Source organism: Ambystoma mexicanum, chromosome 1p (assembly GCF_040938575.1).
Source record: "Ambystoma mexicanum isolate Mex_15411 chromosome 1p, UKY_AmexF1_1, whole genome shotgun sequence".
Classification (NCBI taxonomy): domain Eukaryota; kingdom Metazoa; phylum Chordata; class Amphibia; order Caudata; family Ambystomatidae; genus Ambystoma; species Ambystoma mexicanum.
The window spans coordinates 1,454,581,107-1,454,605,325 of record NC_090921.1 but is presented as its reverse complement, the minus strand read 5'-3'; the positions used below and the strand labels follow the sequence as shown (position 1 = coordinate 1,454,605,325).

General features: G+C 45.3%; 1 protein-coding gene across 2 annotated transcripts in view; it reads right to left on the bottom strand.

Moving 5' to 3' along the window:
• LOC138455244 (fatty acyl-CoA hydrolase precursor, medium chain-like) overlaps nucleotides 1-24,219 on the bottom strand; it is an 820,182-nt gene that overhangs the window by 415,247 nt on the left and 380,716 nt on the right. For both annotated transcript variants that reach the window (XM_069607092.1, XM_069607093.1), the window contains exons 7-8: nucleotides 20,392-20,505; nucleotides 728-832 (exon numbers count right to left, since the gene is read on the bottom strand). In XM_069607092.1, the coding sequence (XP_069463193.1) occupies nucleotides 728-832; nucleotides 20,392-20,505 (219 nt within the window). The remainder of the gene's footprint in view (nucleotides 1-727; nucleotides 833-20,391; nucleotides 20,506-24,219) is intronic.

The following is a 24,219-nucleotide window of genomic DNA, read 5'->3' as shown; positions in this document are numbered from 1 at the left end:
AGCGGGAAGGAAGACTGGTGAAGGTGGTAAGGAGACGGTGGGGAGGAATTTAAACTGACTTATTTATTTAATTGTTGGGGGAATTGAAATGTTTAATTATTAATTTGTTTGGCAAGTTGTTAAAAACAGATATGTTAGTCTGTAAGGCCAGGGACCAGGTTAGCGGTTATTTGTGAGCTGTGGCCTGTCACATTAAAGCGACCTTTGCCACTACAAGCGAGTCTGGGTGTTTTGTGCAGTAGGCCCAAAGCATCTGTTTCAGCAAAAACATTTGTTAATAAATACACATCGCCACCATGTACAAACTAAAGGGCTGCCAAATGTCCTCTCTTAACTGAAGGATTTGTTAGGGTCAGAGGAGGACACATCTGTGCCTGACTGGTGCTCACAGTCACAATCATCCGTTAATCTGGTCCTATCGATGGTTTATTAACCATAGACCATTATTCGAGGCAGTATCAAAGGCATCAGTTTAAATTGTTACGCTATTCTACCTGGTTCGATATTGCTACTAACCAAGTAAGACCCATAACACCTTTTATGATATAATTTGTATTATCTTGCTCTTTGAAATTGTCCTTTGTTTTACAGGAAAAGAAGCAAACACTTTACTGCCAGCAGTCAGCACTAGTGTGAGCCACTCTAGCACTTCCAAGTTTCCCTGGTCACATTTCTGGGCACATCACAATTACATTGAAGAATCAATTTAAACTTGGAATTCACATACCACTCGAATGGCAACATCCAGTAGCTCCTCCTCGGTTTTCTTCCTCATGCAGTTAAGCACCGCCACTGAATTTGTTGCTTCACAGTTGGACAAGTTAGCAATCCTCTATGGTCATAAAAATAAAAAAAAACTTTATTTTCAGGTTGAGCTGGGGGAGGTAGGGCAGTTACATCATGGGTCTTGTTATTTCTTGTGAACCACTTAATTTTCAAATTGAGCTGAGGGGGAGGGGGACGAGGGTCGTTATGGGTTATACCATTTCTTGAGAATCACTCAATTACTGCACTCTCTTGTATCACAAATGGGATGTGCCATTTTATTTGTTTTTCTGTCATTTTGTATTATTTCATTATTGGCTACTTCAGCATTATTATAAAAAATGTTTAGTTGGCAACATGTTTAGGTGGTAACCACCTCCATGTTAAGATAGTAAAAACCTTCACCAGGGAATTTAAGCCGCTGGAGTGGGATTGATCACAGGGCTGCTTCTGAAACTTATAAAGCAATAACTCATTTAAATTAAAAACGTAAGGTTTATATGCGTGCGAGAAAGAGGAAAGCACAGTAATTGAGAGTGGTTCTCTGGAAATGACATGAATGTATTTATTACTCCTCATGCAAACTTCCAATATTGCTGTATACCAAATGAATATTTGAAGGGAGAGTGTAGACGGTTCATTGTTGAAAATTGATAACAGTAGAAGTCTCAGAAGATAATGAACAGAACTCCTGGTTCTGTCACCTGACAGTGTTTTATCCTGACGCACGACTGCATACTTGTGGCTGAGATGCTTAACTAATGGAGCTTGAGAATGTACAAAGGCATAGACCATGGTGTGTGCAATATCCCAACTGGCCCACTTTACCCTCCTCCCAGTAATTGGTTTAACCAACATTATGTAAAACATCAGAACATGGTCACTTGAGCATCATTGGAGTCAATGATTCAGCGCACTGTGTGCATTTGTGAGAACCATAACACTCGAATCAGTCACAGGAGATGGGTGGGAACATCTTGTTCTTGCTCAATTGCTTCTCCTCAATAGCACCGTTATTCATTATAGCCTGCCAACTAGCCACGAAGAGAGTGGCCGGTCAACCACAAGAAATTACTCGGTGTACCTCTGAGGACCAAAGGTTAAGCTGTATTGCGAAATTCATCAGGACAACTGGGTTCCATAAAACACGACCTAAATACTCCAGATCTTGAACAAATTGTGTCAGTCCCAAGGAAGACCTACACGTTTCTATTGCTGCAAATTCTAGAAGGATGCCAAGCTCCAAGGGTGAACGGAGGAAAAAAGGCAGTTGGCTGAACCGATCAGCCTCCATTGGTGAAAAGCCTTCACGCGAATAAAACATCTGCAAAAGGTCCTTGTAAATCATTTCTAAAGTGGAGGCGTTTGCCCCACTGAAACATGACAATCATGTTGTCAAAAACCTGAAGTCATGGAGTTTGTGATTAGGGGGTAAATGCAAATATGACCAACAAATGGAAGGGAGCTTCCAGCATTTCATGTTAATTTTTATTAATTTTACAGTTCTCAGGAAAATCCGAAAGACAGCGACCCTTTCCAAGATTTTAACAATGTGGCGACAGGTATGAGGAACGGCTATGATCGGCTATCAGGGAGAGTTCATGCCAGAAGAAAAAAAATGGTCGGATATCTCACTGATGCTTGGTGAATAGGAGGAGGATATGAGAAAACCCTACAATAGCTAAAGCTAGAATGGGACTAAAGCAGACTCTAGGCAGGCACTTGAAAATGAGCCCATATGGCATATTTAGGGATATCGCACCTGTTAATTCCCTCCCCTCACCCACAATTACATCCCTTTGCTCGCTAAGCCATTTCTGTGCTATCCTTGAGTAAATGTGATTTGTCTTTAATGATTTCCTTTGGGCAAAAAGCTTGGGTTGAAAGCGTTAAACTAAATCTCTACATAAGGTGCTGACCAAAATGTGTACAATACATATCCGCTCTCCTCTCAACTCATAAACACAACCTACATGCAAAAGTGGAATTGTTTTCACATGTTTGCTTGCAGTTTTGCCTATGTATGAAAAGCTTGCTTTTTAAGCATTCTTAATGGATGCTTTTTGAAAATGAAAACATTCAAAAAAGGAAGTAAAATATAACACTAGCTCAGCTCGTCGGTTCTAGGTCATTTGGTCGAAAATAAATGGTTGACAGGACAAATGGTCGACACCAAAAGGTCGAGAGGTCAAATGGTCGAATTTTTTTTAATTTGTTTTTTCACTTTTTTTTTTTGGGGGGGTCCTCCACAACCCCCCTTTTTTTTTTGCTAAAACCCCTTTTTTTCCCTAAACGAAAACCTAAAAAAATATATATATATAAATTTAAAAAAATTCGACCATTTGACCTGTCGACCAAATTGTGTCGACCATTTGTCTGTCGACCATTTGTCTGTCGACCATTTGACTGGACACCCAGCTTGTCAACAGACAATAAGCAACCCATTAGAGTAGAGAAAGTGGGTGAGTACTGTGAGCAGTATTAGGGACATAATGCCTCATTTACAACACATTTTTCATTATGGAAACAATATTTAATATACTGTATATTTATATTCTGGAATGAAACATCATAGAATGAAATGTGTAGGCCATGTAAGGAAACAATGATATCTTATGGTGAAAAAAAAGATTATAGTATGAAAATTCTTGTGTATTCTGTAATGAAAAAGGTAAGTGAGAACATGATTTTATGATCTGGGATGTTAAGGTCACTAATGGTGTAAAGTGGACAAAGTTATAGAGTGCCCCCAAAAGAGAACTTAACAGAAACTCTTGTAGGGAACTTCCTCCACAAATGTTTACCAAATGTGGAAGGCAAGTGGTGCTCTGCTCCATTGATTGCCTTTTACAGATATTATGGAATTCAGCTCAGTTTTCCTAAATTAACCCAAAATGTATCCTTGCAGTGGACATGTCCCGCTACTGAGTATCTGATCCATCCAAGCTCTTGCACCTGAGTCCACCCCTATTTGCAGAAATATGCTTTTTAAATGTTGCATCTCTCTTTTTTGCATGTGTGATCTGCTGTGCTCGTGATGTCACGCATGATGCCATAAGTGATGTCATATGTGATATCATCAGTGATGTCATTTATGTGGTTAGGGGCCACATTTCAAGGGTGCTAGGTAGAATCACTATCATTATATTTATTGTATTTTTTACCCATGTTTGAAAGCATTTGAAAGCCATGACGGCGCAAGACTCGCCCAAAGGAATACCCCAAGCAAACGGTAAAGGACAGATTACCTTTCTTTTTTATTTTTTTTTAATTTGTTTTGGTCATGAATCAACCTTTACAAAAAATGACAACAGTTAGAACATAATAAAAATTGAAAAGAAGGTTACATATCCTATACTCACAATAGTAATTTACTAATTTTAAAATATATAATTTGAATAAGAGTAAAGGAACACAAAAAAAGAAAATCAATTTCTTTTGACATATAAAACAACAGTGAATGTGGCTAATTAAACATGATAAAAAAGTACAAAATATTTTTTCCACCAGAGGACTGCTGTCTTTGATCTAAGACCAACCAAATCTTGGCCACTTCTTTATTGTGACTGTTTGGATTTCTGTGTACCGCCTACCCCATGCAGTTCATTACTTGTGGATTACTCCAGTTCTTTGGAGAATCTGGCCGACTGCTAATGTTATAGCGGTATTATGTCCTGAGATCAACAAGTTCCAGACATTTTCTGAGAGCAGCCAGTTCTCCGTGTCTACAAATTTGGAGATTACCTTTCTATGGATCAGCCTTTTCTCTTCCAACCACAGGTATCCAACAGCAGCCTATCAAATGGTGCCACAACTCACCTCTTATAGGGCATCTGGGAATATCCAAAACTCAACAATTAGTTAGTCGTCGCTTCTGGTGGCCCCACATGAAACAAGACATGCAACAATATGTATCCACCTGTGAAAATTGCTTACAAAGAAAGTCGGATCACCAAAAACCAGCAGGAAAGCTACAACCACTTCCTACACCACCTATGCCCTGGCCCACGATATCACTTCATTTAGTAGTGGAGCTTCTAGAAAACCAATGTTTCACCAAATTCCTAGTGGTGGTTCTCGCACGGCACTCTTCGGACTTTCTTTGGACTCCCTTCCCACTCTTGTTTTCCTTCTCTGTGCTCTGTGCCTCTGTCAGCATGGCTCTTCCGTGCTGCTTTCCTTGTATTCTCTTACCTTGTCTGCCTGGTATCAGCGCTCCTTCCCGCAGTGCTGCTCCTTCGTTCTGGATGCTTCTCCCCCTCGCTCTCTCTGTTGCCTGGCTTCTCGTCTTTGGACTGTCCCGTTCTCCTGGGGGCACAGTGTTGTCTCCGGTTGGATTAGCTCGAAGTGGTCTTCCTGCTTACTACGGTCTACTACTCTGAGGTTGGGTCTCAAACTTTCATCAGAAGGAATCTGCTCCTTAACACCCGCTCCACTCCTGACCATCGGAACCCTGCATTCAAGAGGTTTTTACCGGTCTGGGCTTTTTCCTCTTGCAGGTTTACTCTGGGAAGGGGCCACTAACCCGCCCTAGTTACTCAGGCAGGCATAGTGGCTTCCCTCTGGGGGAGACCATATTTCTTCCACAAAAAGTGGAGTGCAAGAGGGAGAAGAAGAGATAAGAACATATGAAACAGCTCCATTGAGACAGGTGAGGACGAGGGGGAGCTGTCCGAACTGAGTGATGGCCCTGGTGAGGCTGCTAATCCTGAGAATGGAACTGTTCACCAGTTATCACCCCAAAACTGACGAAAGTATAAGCAGTATGCAGACATGAAGAGGAGACAAAGTCCCATATATAAGGTTGGGGACAAGGTATGGCTAGCCACATGCAATCTCCATCTGTTAGGGGCATGGAAGTTCCAACCCTGCTTCATAGGACCCTTCCCAGTAGAAGCACTCAATAATCCAGTAGCAGTGCGGTTGACGCTACCCCCACAGATGCAAATACACCCAGTTTTCCACGTGGCACTGCTCAAGTCAGCCCCAGCATCCATTCGCCAAAAGAAACCCCTGCCAATCTTAATAGATGGGTCTCCAGAATTTGAGGTCAAAGCAATCCTTAATTCACGGTTGCGAAAGTGGCAATTATGGTACATAGTTGATTGGGCGGCCAGAAGACCGCTCCTGGGAGCCCGCACAAAATGTATTTTACTTTACTCCTCTGCATTTTCCACCGCAATCACCCTGCTAAACCTGGGCCTGCTGGAGGGAGAGGGAGTACTGTCAGGAAAAGACATGTGGCTGGAAGTAAAAGACATTTGGCTGGAGGTACAAGTGATGTAAAACATAGAAGAAGGCCTAGAATCAGGTATGCTAGAAGGCTCATCTGTTTTTATTCTAGGAAAAGCCCGGGGAGCAAGAGGAACACTCCCAGACTACATTTCCCAGCAGGGCCGTGCAAGCATGAGCCTTCCTGCACAGCCGGGGACACACCTTTGAAGGGGGGCATGAGTGCACACGCCACGCCCGCAAGGCCTCTCTCGCGCTACAGGCCTCCAAGGCGAACGGAGGTGCCTCTGAGAAGCTTCTGCCTGTACCTGCTGCAGGCCCCGCTCCATGATACAGATAAGTGAACATTACACCGAATAAGCGCACAGTGCTGTTGCTGTTGCTACCATTACAAAATGCGCATCACGCAGAACGCAAATACGCGTGCAGTGCATTATTCTCTGGGGAAACACTGCAGCCATATGCTAAACAGGGAGACTTATTGGTTGCATCGTGTTTTATTTCTTACAAAAATTGTTGCACTGAAGTGTATACAAACTCTGCCAGGATTAGGGGTAATATGTAAGAAACATGTAAGAATATTAAATCTGTTAAAGGCCAATATTGATCTGGAAACACACGCAATAGTAGGCTAATCATAGGCTGGTTGGCATGAAGCAATGCTAATGCAGTTGGCTCCCATTATGCTTTTTGGCCCTGAAGAGAAGTGTTGAACCAAACAGGGTTTCAGGCAGAAGACCTGGGGCTCTGAGTCTGTGTGCAATGAAAGGTATGAAAGGCCAGAGATCGTGAACCCCAGGAGCGGATGCCAGAGCCGAAAAGCATGGTTTTCCGAAACTCCCTTCCCTAGCCATAATCTCTTCCTGGTTACCCTCAACCCCCTATCTATCCACTCAGCAGACCCTAACCCTCTATCCCCGCCGGGGTGTGGGGGCCTGCAGTAATTCACACTCCCAGGTGTCAAAACCCAACAGGGAGGCAGGTGCTCGAGCTGCCTCCATGCAAGATTGGGCCAGGAACTGACATCCAGTGTGCTTGCGCTCCTGCTCTGCACGTCGCACCTCCCTCTCCAGTCCCAGCCAGATTATTTACTGCTCTCTAGTGAATGAAGCAGATGTATTCATTAATTCTCCCCGGACCACAACCTTCATGGCTTCCCAGATAATCTCCAGAGGGGCACCCAAATTACTATTTCCTGAAAATATTTCGGAATCAATTCCACAATCTTCCGACACAGGATCAGGTCAATAGTATTGGCTCATAGAGGTTCCACGGGCATCTGTATCTCTCTGCTCTGCCCATTACAGACAGGATGACCGTCACCGGGGCATGGTCCGATAATGTCCACTGCCCTATTTCCACCTCACTGAGACAGGGGTATAACCCACTGGCAACCAACATGAGATCCAACTTCGAATAGCCACCATAAACATGCGAGTAGAAAGAAAAGTCCATCCCCTCACCATGGAACAGCCTCCAAGCGTCCGCCAATCTCAGATCCCTAATGAAGGAGGCAAGTGATACAGTGCATTTGGAATCCATCTTAGTAGCAGACAGGGTTTTGTCCAACAGGGGATTGGGTAGCAAGTTGAAGTCACCCCCCAGCAGGAATTCCCCTTCCATAAAAGGGAGTGCATGTGAAAGAAAGCCCTACAGGAATACCCTCTGCCCAGAGTTAGGGGCATATAGAGATACCAACTTGAGCCTCAGTTCCCATGTTAACCCCATGACACATATGAATCTTCCTTAGGGATCCTGTAGGACCTTAACCGTGGAGAATTAAATGCCCTCTCCCCTCAGAATTGCCACTCCCTGATTCTTCCCCCACCCTCCCCGAAGCAAAGAACTGTCTCAGGACCCCTTGACCCGCATGTGTTTCTCATCTTGTGCAAGCAGGCATGTCACCTGCAGAAAAACGATGGGAGGGACATATCCCCTAATTTCCTCTTCCTTGGGGGATTCAGCCCCTGCACATTCCATGTACTCAGCCTGATGAGATCCCCCGCAACCCAGATCTACCTCTTTTCAGACATAGGATCCTAGCTGGCAGCGCCCCAGTCCCTTAGCCCTCACCCCTCAAAGTGACACCCACAAGTAAAACCCCACCAATGCCAGATCCACAGTAAAAATGTGTAACTAGAACCCCCTCTGCCCCCCCACCCTTACCTCAGACCCACCAATAAACTGTATATAAAGAAAATCGGAAGTCAGTCATCCAACTGAACCAAACAGGACACTGACTTGGAAGGTAATACATCACTTTTAACGGTGCTCTAATTCTCCAAATTCCCACCCCCACCCCCACCCGAGCCCAATGTACACAATTCATTCCTTTGCCCGGGCCATGAGAACCTAGCCCAACAGAACCCACCACATCAGGCCACCAGCCGACCAGCGGCAGTCCCTGTCAAGTCTTCCTGCTCTGGCCTTTCACCTTCATCCCTCTCCCCACCTTCATCCATTTCTGTGCCCCATCCTGTGCAGGCTCAGAACTTTCCCCCTCAGCCTTGGCCCCCTTCTCTGCCGCCTCTCCACTGTGCAGCAGGCTCTCCGCCTCTTTTAGTGTTCACGCAGCCCATCGTTTCCCTTGATATGAGAAGTGAAGTGCAGAAGGGAATACGCATCTATAATTAACTTCTCTGCTGCGCAACCACTCTGTCAATGGTCTGAGTGCTCTTCGATTCGCCAGCGTGTTGGAGGCCAGGTCTTGATACAGCGAAAGAGTGCTGTTGTGGAAGGAAATTGTAGGGAGGGTTCTATCCTCAGTCTTTATGCGCTCCTTTACCTTTAAAAAAATGTACCCGCAAAAGCACATTGGTTGGCCTGTCTTGTGGAGAAGATGGCCCGCTCTTTGTCTGGTGAGTCCGGTCCAATTCGATCTCAGCATACCCTGGAAGTTTCAAGATGAAACAGAAAAGGTCTGCCACAAACTGAGGGGGATCCTCATCCCGCACCGCTGAGGGAATGCCCCGGATCCGGATATTATTCCTTGCAGGAGTTATTCTCTCCATCTTCTTGCTTGTCTTCTAAGGTGTCACACCGGGCCTCCAATGCCTCCAACCTGCTGGAGCATTCCCCCACCTCATATGATTTCTCACAAAGGGCATCTTCCACCTCAGTGACCCTTTTAACTAGTGCCAAGATTTTGTGGGACAGTCCCTCCGTATTTCAGCCAATAGGTCCTGCAGATCCGATTTGTGTTAGCAGGTCTAGGATTGAGTCCGACTCATGTATCTGGACCTTGGTCATCTCGCTGTGCTTGCCCTTATCTGCCGGCTGCAGCATCAATGAAATCTCAGGAGGATGGCTCAGGGGCAATGTGCTCGTCTTGGAAGCAAGGCGATGCGGAGCAACACAGGTTTGATCCCTGGGTCCACGTTTAGAAACCTCTGGGTATTAAGCACGTTATAAATAACCAATTATAATTATAATTAAATGTCTCCTTGTTTACCCACTTTGGCACACTCCCTAGATGCCGGCCCACCAGGTGCCCCCAAGGGTTGCCCACACCCGTGCCCCCAGGAAAGAGAGACCAAAGCCCTGCACTATAGATTTTGCTGCTTCTGAACAGAGTCTCTTCGAGGATACAGGTTGCAGAGGGACTGCTATGAGCCTCCATGGCTATCAGCAGTGTAGGACATGCAAGGCCTACGTAATGGGGCTCCCTGTAGGACACTGCAGCCCCCCCCATCTGATACCCTTCAGGTGTTGTCCGGCTGCAGACTCCCCCATTAGATGTAGTATTACTTTGCAGCTTAGTGAAATGCAGCCATTAGGCCCACACCAATCTCTGTACCGGGCAAGAAATCCAAAGAGCAGTAGACCTACTGGAAGGAGCAGACTAGTAGGCCACCCCTCTAGTAGTACATTATAGCAAGGAAATGAAAGAACACTTGCAGAGTTTTTGCAGCAGAGCGTGCGTAGACAGCATCAGTGATAGCTTGTCCATGGAGAACCAGCGTTCCAAGTTGGAGTGGAGCGCTCATATCAGCCCCGCATCAGACCGAGGGAGGCCACCTCCTGCGCCGCTCGACAGGCCGCCAGGCAGCAGCCCCGCCGCTCGGACCGAATGCAGCACCCGCGGACTCTTTTCCTCCCCATTTGGCTGCGGCAGCGTCTCTATCCTGCGTCTCGCCTCTGGGCGGCACGCCAAGCAAGGAAGGCGAGTTGGGCACAACTAGGCACAGGAGCCCCGCAGCCCCCTCTCAATGCCCCCACTCAAGGCGTCCTGTCATTTCTCCGGCCCTCTCTTATTCCTTTTCTTTGTATTGCTATTAATGGGGCTTCAGTCCAGGATTCGTGTATCATTTGGCCACTCACTATATTATGAAACATGGAAGTCAGTATTAAAAACCATGTAGTGGGATCGTCTTTTTAGATTTTATTGGGTAAGCCATTAGACCCAGCGACTCGGGTGGTTTTTGAACTAACAATTATTTTTGTTATTGTTTGTTATCAAAGTCAATGGCTTGATAAAGTCTTCCTCTTCAGGGAGCCTTGCGTTTTGTTGCATCTTCAAAGTCGATTGTTCAGGGAGGTTCGAACCCCACAATTGTCTGAAATCCTATTTTTTTTTAATCCAGTTGACATTTCACTGTGCCTTTCCTTTTCTTTAATTCAATATCATATACACCCAAAGAAATAGCTAAGTGAGATTGACTTGTAATCAACGAAGCTTTTATTGCAGTGCTTTTTGGTCGTTTACTTCTGTGTTTCTCTTTGCGTTTTTGTTTTTACTTCCCTTTGTTTGATGTTGGTCTCCTTTGTTCTTCATTGCAGAGTCTTATTCTATTTTTTATTCACAGCACACTTGGTTGGTTTCTTTGCCTTAAGGAATTAAGCACAATTTACTCCAATAACATCCGCAAACTCTGTCATTTCTTTTATATAGTAAATGAATGCAGGATGAACTACATCAGTTTCTACTAATATGTCTCTTACCCCCATTCAAGTAGTTGTTCAATACCTCTGGCTTGTCCTCTGCTGTGCTAGTGAGCCTTTCCAGTTTTTCTGGGTTTTTCCAGAGGATGTTTGTTTTGCTCGTTTCTTTGATATGTTCTTTACAAATGGGATTTATGTATTTAATTGTTTATTTGTTTGTTTGCTTGTAAGGCTCTTATACAATAAGAATATACTGTTTCAAAGTGCCCAAAGGGCAGGGAGGCAGGGAGGAAGGGAGAGTGAGAAATACATTACAATAATTACAACACAATATTTAAAGAGGAGAGGGGGAAGATGGAGAGGGACAGACCTACTATGCCTTGTGAATATTCAGAACGTGCAAGTGCAGAAGGAAAAGGCAATAGGGGATCCGTGCTGGGTAGTCTGAGTCCAAGGGTGAGCCATGGACGAAGTTCTACAAGTGTTGAGTGCTACACGCCTGGGCAGAGGGAGGTGTAAGTGCAAGTCTCCAGAGCGGAGGTAATGCAGATGGAAAGCACTGTGGAAAGACAGGCGCTGTGAAGAATGGGTGTGGGAGGTCAAGGCCCGGAAGATGCATAAGGGCAAGGACACCGATTCAGCAACTGTGAGATTAGCGGAGGAGAGAAGGAGGGAAGGAGGAGGAAAAGAGGAAAGTCTTAAGGAGCTTCCAGAATTTGAGGAGATCCTGTTCCAGGCGCAGGGTGAGGGGGAGGCTATTCCAAAGGAGGGAGCCTACAGAGGAAAGTGAGCAACCCCCTGCCCTTTGTTTGGCAAAATGCTTTACACACAAAGAGTTGGTGTCAGAGGAGCAAAGTGGTCTTGAGGAAGAGTATTTGGTGAGATAGAGTTGAAGATAGTGTGGTCCTCGGGCCCAGAAAGCCTTGTGGATGATGCAGAGGGACAGGGCCGTCATGAGGTCTCGCGGCCCCCTCTCATAAGTAGAAGGCAGCACAGTCCACCCTTGTCCATTATTCACACGGGGGACTGTGCTGTCTCCTCTATGCCCCAGAAATGATTTTGCTGTTTGTTGCGAAGTCATTTGGCTCCGCAACAAACAGCAAAATAATGGGAGACACTAGGGCTCGAGCTCTGCTGTCTCCCGTTGTTCAGCTGACAACGCGGACTTGCTGAATGACAGGAGAGGACTCCTCTCCTGTTCGTCAGTGTGTTCACGTTGCTCAGTGTGAACACACTGACTGATAGGAGAGGAGTTCTCTCCTGTCAGACAGCATGTCCACGTGTCGGAGTGCATGGAGGTAAGGTAAGTGTTTTTTATTTTAAATTAAAAGTGTATTTATGTGTATTTAAATTAGTATGTATATGTGTATGCATGAATGCATGTGTGCAGGTTGGTGTTTGTGTCAATGCTGTGTTTGGTTTTATGTATGTGTGCATCGAGTTGTGTAACTGGAGATGAATGCATGGGTGAAAGTGTTTTGTGTGAGTGTGTGTTCAGCCCCACCCCTAAATCTAGCCGCCCTGGCGGCCACTTCATTAAGGGGTGGGTTCATGGCATCAGAGGTGCCCTAGGCTAAAATGTCAGGGGATAGGGGGGGACTAACACTTAAAATGTTAGGCGAGGCGCTAACATCAGAGGCTGTGAGGGAGGGGCAAACTTCCTTGTGTGGGGGCACCTAACATCTTTCCGCATTCGAATTAGACTATTCTGGTGAAGCTTCAATGTTACAAGCAGCCACCTCTTGCCTTCATTTCTGAAACGTCACACTTAAGGACGGACTGCTGTGAGAATGAGATGTCTCATGTCACCACTTCCCTTCCTCTCATGGCCATGCTAATCCCTATGGCAATTCTCACCCAGTTCCTGCCCTCCCCACCCAAAACACCTCCTCACTGGAACTCTTTGAGCTAGCTTTAAACACTCCTTGCCATCAATCTTTGCCCTCAATGTGCCTGGAAGTGTTTCCTCAAAGGAGTCTTCTGAGAGTTCATGACTTCATTGGAGTTGTAAACACGGAACTGGTGTAATATAAATGTCTTAATCAGATCTGCCTTTGGCCACTCGATTTAAAAACACCCTGCGTGTCTTTCACTGAAGTTCTGTTAAAAACAAGCATTGGCAAAACCAACAGTTTTGGCTTGTTTATAAGTATTAGGCATTTGCCAGACACTGCTATTAGCTGCTCAGGCACCAAACCAAGAGTAGTACAAAACATAGATCTTACTAGGCCTTGTGTAATTCAGATCGTGCAAGAACAGGGAAGTGGGGAGGGGAGAAGTTCCGAGTGGGGGGTAGGTTGCAGAAGTGCAGGAACAAAGGAGAAACAAGGGTGCAGCCAACGGGTGGCAAGTGTGGTTACTCATAAGTGCAGCCAATGGGTGGAGAATAAGTGCAAGAGAGGGGACTGTAGGGTTACAGATACTGACCACAAGTGCAGGGGTGCCAAGAGGGAGTGGGTGATTGCAACAGGACAGGCAGGTACCTGGGCCCGAATTCAGAGCTTGACCACGTGACCAGTTAATGGATCAGGCAGGTGATCAGCAAGGGAGAGGAAGAGAGAAGGCAGAAGCAAAGAGACAGGTTTTGAGTTGCTTCTGGAACCGGAGATGGTTCTGCTCAAGATTCAGAGAGGCAAGGAGGCTGTTTCCAGAGGGAGGCCCCAGCCGAAGAAAGAGATCTGCACTCAACTCTTTGCTTTGAAAAGTGACTGAGCCTCAGAGAGTTGGAGGTGGCGCAGTGGAGAGCTCATGCCATTCTATATATAGTTTTGCATATGATATAAAAGTTAGTCTGGCATAAACCTTTATTCAGTAGAGAAATCTAACTTTGCTGTAGTTGATTTGGAGTTGTAGTAATAAACCATATTTGGGATCCTGCACACAAACTCAAGGGGAGATTTCTCAAGTCTCTTGTTTGCGGAGGTGCCGCCGCTGGCCGAGTGCAAAAAATTGTAAGGGGGCCTCACCAAATGTTTTGCCCCGGGCCTCACAACATCTTCTGACAGCCCTGCAGAGGGATTTGAATTTAATCTGTGCACTGAAGACTTTTTAGTGCAGGAGAGATGCGGTCCCTGGGCTTAAGGGCAGAGAGAAGTCTTGCTGCCCTATTTTGGATAAGCTGGAAGGGTCGCAGAGTGGAAGAAGGAAGGATTAGGAGGAGGCTGTTACAGTAGTCAATTCTAAAGAGAACAAGAGCTTGAGTCGCATTGAGCCTCTGAGGGAAAGTGAGAAAATGTAGAATTCCTTTGAGAAGGAAGAGCTGATAGTTGGACTTCATGGAAATGTCCTGATGGTGAGGGAGGAAGGAAAGAGAGGAGTCGAAGACGACTTCAAGGTTTCTGGCTTCAGTTGAAGGTGCGGGGGAGAGCCCAAGGAGGAAGGCCAGAGTGAAGGGAAAAAGGAGGGAACATGGCTCCCAGTGGGAAGGATCTCAGTTTTACAGGCGTTGAGGCAGAGATCACTGGAGGCGCACCAGGACTGGATGGTGGATAGGCAGTCAGGGATGATGGAGGGTGCAAGAGGGTCAGCAGGGAGTCTGAAGAAGAGCTGTGTGTCATTGGCGTCACACTGGAAGTTGGGGAAGAATGAGGAGGTGAGGGGTGCAAGGAGAGCAAGGTAGATGTTAAAGAGCCAGGGGGGGATTATAGAACCCTGGGGGACCCCACATGTGGAGATGGAGGAAGGAAAGCAGAAGGGGCCCATGATGACTTGGGAAGAGTGGTTAGTGAGGAAGGATGACAGCCAATTCAGTGCCTGCTCCGAGACACCAAGTGTATCGTGGAGTCTTTGTTGAGGATGGAATGGTTAACTGTGTCAAATGCAGAGGAGAGATCGAGAAGGATAAGGACAGTTGGGGAGTTGGAGTCCAGAGATGCGAGCAGTTCTTCACGGGTGTTCAGAAGAGCAGTTTCTGTGCCTCGGGATGCTCGGAATCCAGATTGGTGGTCGTGGAGGCCTCCAACAAGTTCAGTGTGAGAGTTAAGTTGGGGCAAGGCCAGTTACTCAAGTAGCTTCCCTGGGAAGGAGGGGATGGAGATAGGGTGATAGCTGGCAGGGAAGTTAGGATTAGAGGATGGTTTTTTCAGGAGTGGGCACACAAGGCAGTGCTTAAGGGAGGAGGGGAAGATCCAGTGATAAAGGAGTGATTGCAGAAATCAGTGAGAGCAGGGGCAAGGGCTCTCATTGATGGCCCTGGATGAGCCAGGGAGGACCTGTTTATGAGACTTTCATGGAGTGGACAGCTCTGGTAACTTCTTTAGGTGTGACAGGAGGGAAAGCGGAAAAGAAGGAAGGAGGATGGAGGGGGGCATGGTGGGGGAATGGGATGGGTTGTGAGGGAGTGTAGAAAGGGTGGTCAGAATGTCCTGAGTTTTGGTGACAAAGAGTGAGTCCAGTGCATTGCAGAGGGCCTGGGAAGGAGAGGGGGAGGAGGAGACTGCGGACGGGTTGGCTAGTTCCCTGCAGTTTTTGAAAGGTTAAGCCGTATTATTGGATGCGCCAGAGACTCGTGCCTGAATGTGGGCTCTTTTCTTTGCACGGCTGGTGAGTCTGTATTGCCTTTGGAGCACGGGGCAGGCCAGTTTGTCAGAGGATGAGCCTGAGGTTTGCTACTTCCGTTCTGCTGCCCTGCACTTTCGTTTCAGGGCTGCGAGTTTGGTGTCGTACCAGGTGTTACACTTTGAGGAAGGTTTCAGATGGATCCTCATGACTACGTCAAGAATGCCAAGAGTGTTGGTGATGGAAAGATGGAGGTTGCCGAGTGCGGAGTCAGAGGTAGAGTCAGAAGTGGAGGGTAAGGAGGAATGGAGGCAAAGGCAGCGCAAGTCACTCGTTTCATTGGGCAGGTGTTGGAGAACGAGGTTGGTGTGACTTGCGGGACGGTCAGCAGGCCGATGTGACCCAGATGAGAGGAGAGGAGAGAGACCGGTCTGGAGAAGGTTAGAGGTGGCGGAAAGTAAGGAAGAGCAGAAGTCAGCGCATTCAGAGAGGAAAAGGGAGGTAGCGCCTGGAGGCCGGTAGATGGTGGCAATAGTCAGGGTGGAGGTGGGAGAGGTGACCAACTTTCAAACCAGGCTTTCAAAGGAAGAGTAGAGCTGAGTGGGTAAGATGGAAGCAAGAACCCACTCAGGGAAGATTAAGGCAACTCTCTTCAGTGCGGCAAGGCCGAGGCTTGGAAATTATCTTGGAGCCATCAGGGATGAGGAAGTCAAAGTCAGTGGGCCTCATTACAACCTTGGTGCTAAGTGCACCAACTTTACCACCATGGTGTAAACTCTGTTTACACCATGGTGGATGGCGGATTTACCGCCCCATTCCAAGGTGAGTGGGGCGGTAAATCCTCATTTCCCATTTTCCCTTCCCCATTCCCATTTTTGCCCCATAGGGCATAATGGGAGTGGGGAAGGCGCTAATTACGCCGCCGTAAATTACGGCGGCGTAATTAGCACCATGGCAGGTTAGCGCCATGGATTTTAACGCCTGCTAAAAGTAGGCGTTAAAATCAGAATCAGGCGTTAAGGGTTAACGGTGGCGTTAGCCCTTAACGCCTGAGTTGTAATGAGGCCCAGTGACTGAGCTGGCATTGAACCAAGTCTCGGTGAGTGCGAGAATCTCAAGGTCAATGTCTTCAAGAAGGAGAGACATGTCAGAGGAGTGTTTGTTGGCCAGGTGGAGGAGGTCGGCACTTTTTGTCATTCATGGCATTTCCTTTACTACCCTGTTTAGAGGACACAAATTGAGGCCCACATTCTGGGCTGTTTAAATTGAAGTATTGGTCAGTCAGAATTATTTTGCTATGTGTTTGATTCCCTAGTTTTCCACAATGTGTAAGTATAACATCTCGTTGTGTATCATGCTCTTTTACTTCCTTGGTTTTTGATACAAGGATTTTAATACCATGGGCCTCATTACGACCCAGGCGGTAAGTTACCGCCTGGGCCGTGACTTTACCACCATGGCGTAAACTACGTTTACGCCATGGTGGTTGGCGGACTTACCGCCCCATTCCGACCTTGGCGGGGCGGTAAGTCCCCAATCCCCATTTACCCTTCCCCATTCCCATTTTTGCCCCATAGGGCATAATGGGAGTGGGGAAGGCGTTAATTACGCCACCGTAAATTATGGTGGCGTAATTAACTCCATGGTCCCTTAGCGCCATGGATTTTAACACCTGCTAAAAGCAGGTGTTAAATCCGCCATGGCGCTAAGGGACCTCGTACTCAGGCGGTAAGGGTCGGCGCTGTTTACGGCGCCGTAAAACCCTTACCGCCTGAGTTGTAATGAGGCCCCATGTTTAAAGTATTTAAGTAAGTCCCAGAAGGCAAATTTGTGGTGCTGTTTTTCCTGTAGGCTTTTAAAAAACAAAGCTGTAGTCTGAGTATACGTCAATCAAACAGTGCTTTGAAGCTTGGCTTACCAACCATCTTATATCACAAAGGGTATATAGTCCACACTGTAAAGAATGTTTCACTGTTCAGTATCTAGTTATTTTTGAGAATGGGAGCGTGCATCAACATGATGCCACGTCTGGTATACGAACCCTCAATGACACTGTCACGTTTGATTTGGAAAAATATATACGTACCTTTATTGATCGAACAGTTTAGAAAAATATATTGGTGGAATAAAAAGTTTTACAGAAGGACAAGACAATCAATGCAACAAATAAGATACCTTAGAGACACCACGCACACAATACACATATTTGAGAACCTCGCCTTTGATCAGTCTAGTCAGTGGTTAGTGACTATGAAAATCAAGTCGCTCTACACGAGCATACCACAGGACCAGGCCATTGAATGTATGAGAGATCACCTGACGCAGTTTAGTTTGCAGGACCGGGTACCGGATAAGTTCATTATCGAGCTCATGAATTTGGCCATGTGTAAAAACTCTTTTGAATTTAACAGACAGTTCTACCTTCAAACCAAGGACACTGCCATGGGTGCAGCATTTGCCCCCTGCCTAGCAATTTTGTTCATGTCAAACGTTGAATCTATTAATATCCTTTCCAACAAGAATCCCTTTCCAAGTCAGATTTTAAACGGGAAAATATATATTGATGACATTCTGTTAATCTGGGATGGCACAGAGACAGACTTAAAATCTTTTCTACTATAGCTAAACAATGTTGACCTGAACATTCAATTCACTATGGAATTCAGCAAAATGGAGGTTTATTTTTTAGACCTCAAAATCGAACATGAATCTGGAATTGTCAATTGTAGTCTCTTCAGGAAACTAAGTGACAGAAACACTTTACTGCACTTCTCAAGTGACCATCCCCGCAACCTTCGCGGGAACTTACCATATGGTCAGTACCTGCGCATTGGGACAAACTGCACAGAACTGGTGGATTTTTATAACCATGCCACGCTTGCTTTCTCAAAAATAACTAGATACTGAACAGTGAAATATTCTTTACAGCGTGGACTATATATACCCTTTGTCACAACATTTGACCCCCTCCACGACTACCCAAAGGGGCATCCCTTAGTTGTTATTCTTTACCAACCATCTGAAGCAAACGGCTCCCAGTTTCTTTACTCTTGCACTGAGTCTTTTCAGCTTCATACCCTTCCTGTATTAATGCCATGCATGTTTAATTAGTACTTCCTCTGAAATTCTCCCTGTCTTCCTATGCCCGGAATCTTTGAGTCTTCTTTGGTTCTTCTCTGTCTTGTTCCTCTCATATCTCTCTCACTTCATGAAACTGGTATTTCCTCCCCTTTAATCTTCGTTGCGCCTGTCCCTTTCTTTATCTGAACGCTTGTAAATTTCTAATTTCTGCTCTAAATTTTTTCTTTGTTAGCTATTGTTCATCCCTCTTGATTGGACTTCCTGCGGCTTGTCTCACCACTCTTCGCTCCATTTAAAACTCTGACATTCGCCTTCTCTTCCATCTATCCCCGTACCTCGATTTTCCCCTCACTTCTATCTGCCTCGATTCTACCATGTGAATCTCGACTCCTGCTTTGCTTCCTCTCTATTTTTTTTAAATGTCTCCATGGTTTTGCCCACCCCTATCTTGCTTCATTAGTCTCTATTTACTCCCCCACTTGTGCTTTATGTTCCCAGACTACATACCACCTTGCTGTTCCAAACTCCCCTGTGCCTCTTCTTGCTTTCACTCCTTTTCCCTTCTTGCTCCATTTCACTGGAAATCCTTCCCCCTTTCTATCCATTCTTCTTTTACATTTCAAATTTCACGCACTGGCTTAAAGGCTAGCCTCTTGTCTTCTCCGTCTACTCTATAATCTGTTCATGTGTACTGCCAATACTGCATTGTAACTTTCTTGTACCGTCCCTTTATTTTTGGAAAAGCGCTTTGGTGAAAGAATGGTATACATTCGAATAAATACAAATACAAATACATTTTTGCCTAGGGGTGAATGGCCTGCAAATTCCTCTAATTGAACTATCTAAAACGTGTTCAGAGTAAACTCACTTCTTTAAAGCATTTCTTCTGCATAGCAAGGCCCACTTTATGTCCTTTTAGTCATAGGCAAGCCAGTACTATAGCTCAGTGGGATAATGCTCCCACTCAATAGATTTCTATCAATCCAAAGTGATTTATTTTAAGCCTGGTGGAGAGGAAAGACCTTGTTATCTTAACAAACCTGTTAATATTACTCAGCACTATGAAGCCAATAAATCTGTGCTATCAAGCTTGGTATAAAAAGCGAGTTATGTGATGTGCCTGGTATGTTATTCTTTCTTTGTCTCAGTGAGTGCAGGGACATGTTAATCCACTCACACAATCTGCATTTGCCTTTGCTACACTTTTAAAGTTGTTTGACCTCCACAAGACCAGTGCTACAATAAGGCAAAACATGGCAGTTACCTATAATGCCTGCAGCAGAAGGGCATTGTGAGTGGCAATAATATCCCCATAAAACATAAAATCTTGCTCCATTGTAAGGGAGAGGGTGCCAAAAAGGCCTGTCGCCCACAGTGACATAAATGCTTTGCAGCAGTTTTTCATATGCAATATAAATGATCAACTCCTTGACACTGTGGTCTCCCAACAATCTTTGATGACGTGGATGCGCAATGTCCGACATGCACCTAACAAGATAACAGATACCCAAGAACACATCTCCTATTCCCTCTGACCATGCCACTTGTCACGCTATCTTACCTTTGACTCACAATGACACAAAGTTCATTTTTGTTCATAAACAGATCTGTTGGATACTACAGGCAACCCAATTGAGAAATGATCCAGTATAGTATGAAGGCAACAATCCAAAGGGCTTCTCTGTTCTAGCTCCCTGTCTCGTGGGGCTCCCATATTAATTAGGTAAGTGGAAAATGAGCTGGAACCCAGAAAGGCCACAAGACCAGAACTGTTGATTAGCTGTCAGTCCTCTTGGAGGTTATGTTGTAAAAGAAACTGCCCTAAACAATTGTGCTTCAATGATTTCCTGTAAACTAGAAGAATTTCTACTTATTACAAGACTTTTATGGCATCTGTTACAATCCCTCACCCCAGTTACAGTCAGATGAACGTACATTGTTCACATAGGCCACCTCGTCCGGGTCAGTGCTGATGATTGCTGGAATAAATGCAACGCCACTCTCCGATATGGCTTTATGGAACAAGCCCTTGGTCATGGGAGATAATATCTGCAACAAATAAAAACAAGAGGCATGAGGTTTTCGGACTCGTTCATCCTATCACATATCATAATGCCAATGTTCGCTTCTTGAAATGGCAGCTGTAATATGAATGCAATCATAGAGTCTTGATTTTCGTAAAGTAGCAGACTAGCGATAAAGGATACACAAACAAAAACACAAGGGATTTAGGGAGGAAAAGTGCAAATCTAAATTCAATCTTATTCTGCTCAAACTTCACCCAATCATATACTTTGTTATTCCTTTCTTTTCACCCTGGTCATTTCATAGTGATCAAGCAATGTCACCTATTCTCTATTCACGCTTCCAAGATTAGTATGCAAAAATATGTAGCTATTTCATAGATACATTCTCAAACTAAAAACATGAATATACAAGAGATAGGTAATACACATAAATTGTTGGGGGATCCCTGAGTTGGTAGCCCTCTACCCCAAGAGGAATTATAAGAATGAGGATACTCGTTGCCAGCAATCTCCGGGACTGTAATGGGTGCTTTGCAGGGGATATGCCAGCGCAAAAAAACTCAATCAGGAAATCGCTGTAGCTTGATCGATTACATCCTGTTGAATCTTGAGGCCTGGCATTATATTATGGACTTTAGGGTACCAAGCAGGACTGTGAGTGATTATAACCCCCTCCTCCTTGAGATGCTATCTGGCTTCCTGAGCTTGCCGGGGAATGAGATGGTGTCACCCATAGTTGAAGTGTTCATCGCTGTTAACACTAAGAAACTACTCAAGTGGGATCAGGTGGATCTAGAAACCACCATTCCTCTGGTTTACTATTTGAATCTTCCAGACCTGGTCACCTTTTTACTGACTCTGATGAGGGGTTTAGGGATCTCATCCACACACATGGAGAATTGATGAGTAAGGTGGGAGGGTTATTTTCAAAATCTGTAAAAGCTATAGGGAGAGGAGCTGTTCGCAAGAACCCCTGGTATGAGGGACACCGTCGCAGAGCAAAAGCAACTGTGATTGCCCAAGCGTGAAAAGTCTCCACAGAGAGGATCTGCCTGTCCATGAAGCACGCAAACAGTATGCATGGCTGATGAACTCAAAAAAATCTCCCTCATGGATGCTATAAAAAATGGCAAAACTAGGACCTTTTGGGAACTAGTTAGCAGAGGGCAAGCAACAATGCAAAACATAATGCAGGGGGGGATCTCGCAAGATGAATGGGTTGCTTACTTTGGAACCTTCTACAGAGAGACCAGGATCTGGGAGGAGGCCATTCCCAAAGAAAAATCCACAGATCAAGGTCTAACTCACAATGAGACCGAGATAAAAACAGCATTGAGCTCTCAAAAGAGGGGAAAAGCCCCAGGCGCTGACATGACTCCGGTCGACTTTTTTGCCACCGAGCCCCTGGTATGGGTTCCCTATCTGACCAAACTTTTAAATGAAGTCTTGTGTACTGGGAGAGTACCAACCTCCTGGACTGAGGCTTGTCCTGGTTTTCAAGAGGGGTGATAGACACCATCCAGCCAACTATAGGCCAATCTCCCTTCTTGATGATGCAGGAAAATTGTTGGCAAAAACACTTTTGGTCCATTTGGAGACATGAGTTGCTGAGACTTATGCCTTGGTAGAACCTCCAAGCAGGGTTTCAAAGGGGTATTATTTATTTTATTATGTATTTATATGTTTATAAAGTGCAGAAAGCCTGAGGCATCAGAGCGCTGTAACTAAACAAAATGTTCAACATAAAAAAACACAAATACATGAGCAGTACTAATTAACTTAATATGAACAATCTTAACAAATAGCAGTCCACAGCTAGTCCACTATAAGTTTTAAATCAGACACAATCTTGGGCAGGTACTTGCATTTACTAAGAACATTGGGTAGATTATTGGCCCCACATCCTACCAGGACACAAAACCGATTTTCCTGGGTACACGGCTCGTCAATATCCAGTCTATGTAAAATGTTCAAGTCTGAGCATCTGACCACTCCCAGCCCTTTTCTTTGGTGAGGCCAGGCCAAGACTTTGTTCCTTAAAGCCTCTCTCGGTTCATACCCACATGATTTCTCTACATTAGTGATGATGAAATTTCTATCATCCATGACAAAGTCTCGTAGGGTCTTATCCCTGACTACCGGCATTGATGCTTTCCTAACTCAAAACATCTTGGGACTGAATGAACTGGGCCGGCCTTTCACAAGTTGGACCACCTCGATGGGGCCTGGTTTGGTTTTCCTTATGTCCACTACTGGTAAGGGATCAGGACCTTCCGAGCCTTTGCCTGCTTCACATGAGATTTCATGTAGCACAACCCTTGAGGGAAGGCCAGCAACAGGGAACGCAACATCAGATGCTGACTGGATATTTTGTGTGCCCTGGTCAATTCCCCAGAATAGGAACTACCTGGACGCTGATGTTCATTTGACCAGGTTGTAGAGATGTTGTAAATGGGATTGAAGGATCAGTTTGGCAAGATATGTCTGACTTAATTAGATGGTAAATACCTGCACACGATGTGGAAGGGATTCAAGGATCCGTTTGGCAGGAAGTGTCAGTCTAAATTAGATGGTAGTTCCCTAAACAGTTGTCTAAGGAATCCATCCAAGTACAAATGTCTGCAAAATTATTACACAGGTTTAGGTCTTTAATTATATTGGCCTTTACCAATACCCATTTTTCAGGGGAAGTCTGCTTCTGGAGGCCATCATCCAGGAAAGATGATGCGGTCCTATAGAGGAGGTTTCTGGCTCACAGTTAGGCTTCTCTCCCTCTGTGTCAGAGTGGGGTGACATAAGAAGGGAAGATGCCTATATAACCTCTGCACTTAATTCTGAGTGTTCACAATTGACAGCCTCCATAGTTGTCATATCCACCAAGTTACGAGCAAACTCCTTACACCCACTAATCAAGGAAATACCATCACAGGTATCAGGGAGCAAATCCGCCCTTTCCGAAAGCAGCCTCTGTCTCATGTGTGAGCTCAGTGCCTGTACATGAGACAAGCAGTCCCCCTTGAAAATCAGGGGAGTAGTCCCGGGAGAGGTCACTGTACTTTCCTGCATCTGGGATTTAATAACTGCTGGCGAGATAGCCACACAAATATTAATTAAGGCTGTGGATCTCAGAATCTGATTTGGGAAGGTTGTACTGCATTTATTGTTCAGTACTGTCAACCAATCACTAAGGCTCTCTTTGCTTTGTGATAAATATGTCAAATTAAGAACATTTGTCATTTACTCGGTCTGCATTGACCTTAGGACGGCCTTCAACACTGTCCCCAGGGCCAGGCTGTGGACTATTATTTAAAACCTGGGTATTCCCCCACCCCTTCTCAGAGCCATTGTGCTATTATACCGTAAGAATGGCGCTAGGATACAGTATGGCATGTGTGGGGCATTATCTAGTAAAGTAAGCATTGAGATAGGAGTACGCCAAGGATGTGTTTTGGCCCCCATTTTGTTTTGTTTATTTATAAATGGTGTAATCTGCAAGCTTTTGTCTCTGTCCACGGATGCCCCTACACTAGCACATGACAAAATCCCGTTTGTGATGTTTGCTGATGACGCCATGCTTTTGTCTCTAACACCCGGGGGAATTCGGCGTCAGCTGGAGATTTTCTCTAGTTTTTGTGATAAAAATGGCTTGACAGTAAACGCTTCATCAATCACAAACGAACTGGGTCAATGGAACCAAACCACCTACTCCTTAAAATGAATTAACACATCTAGACTG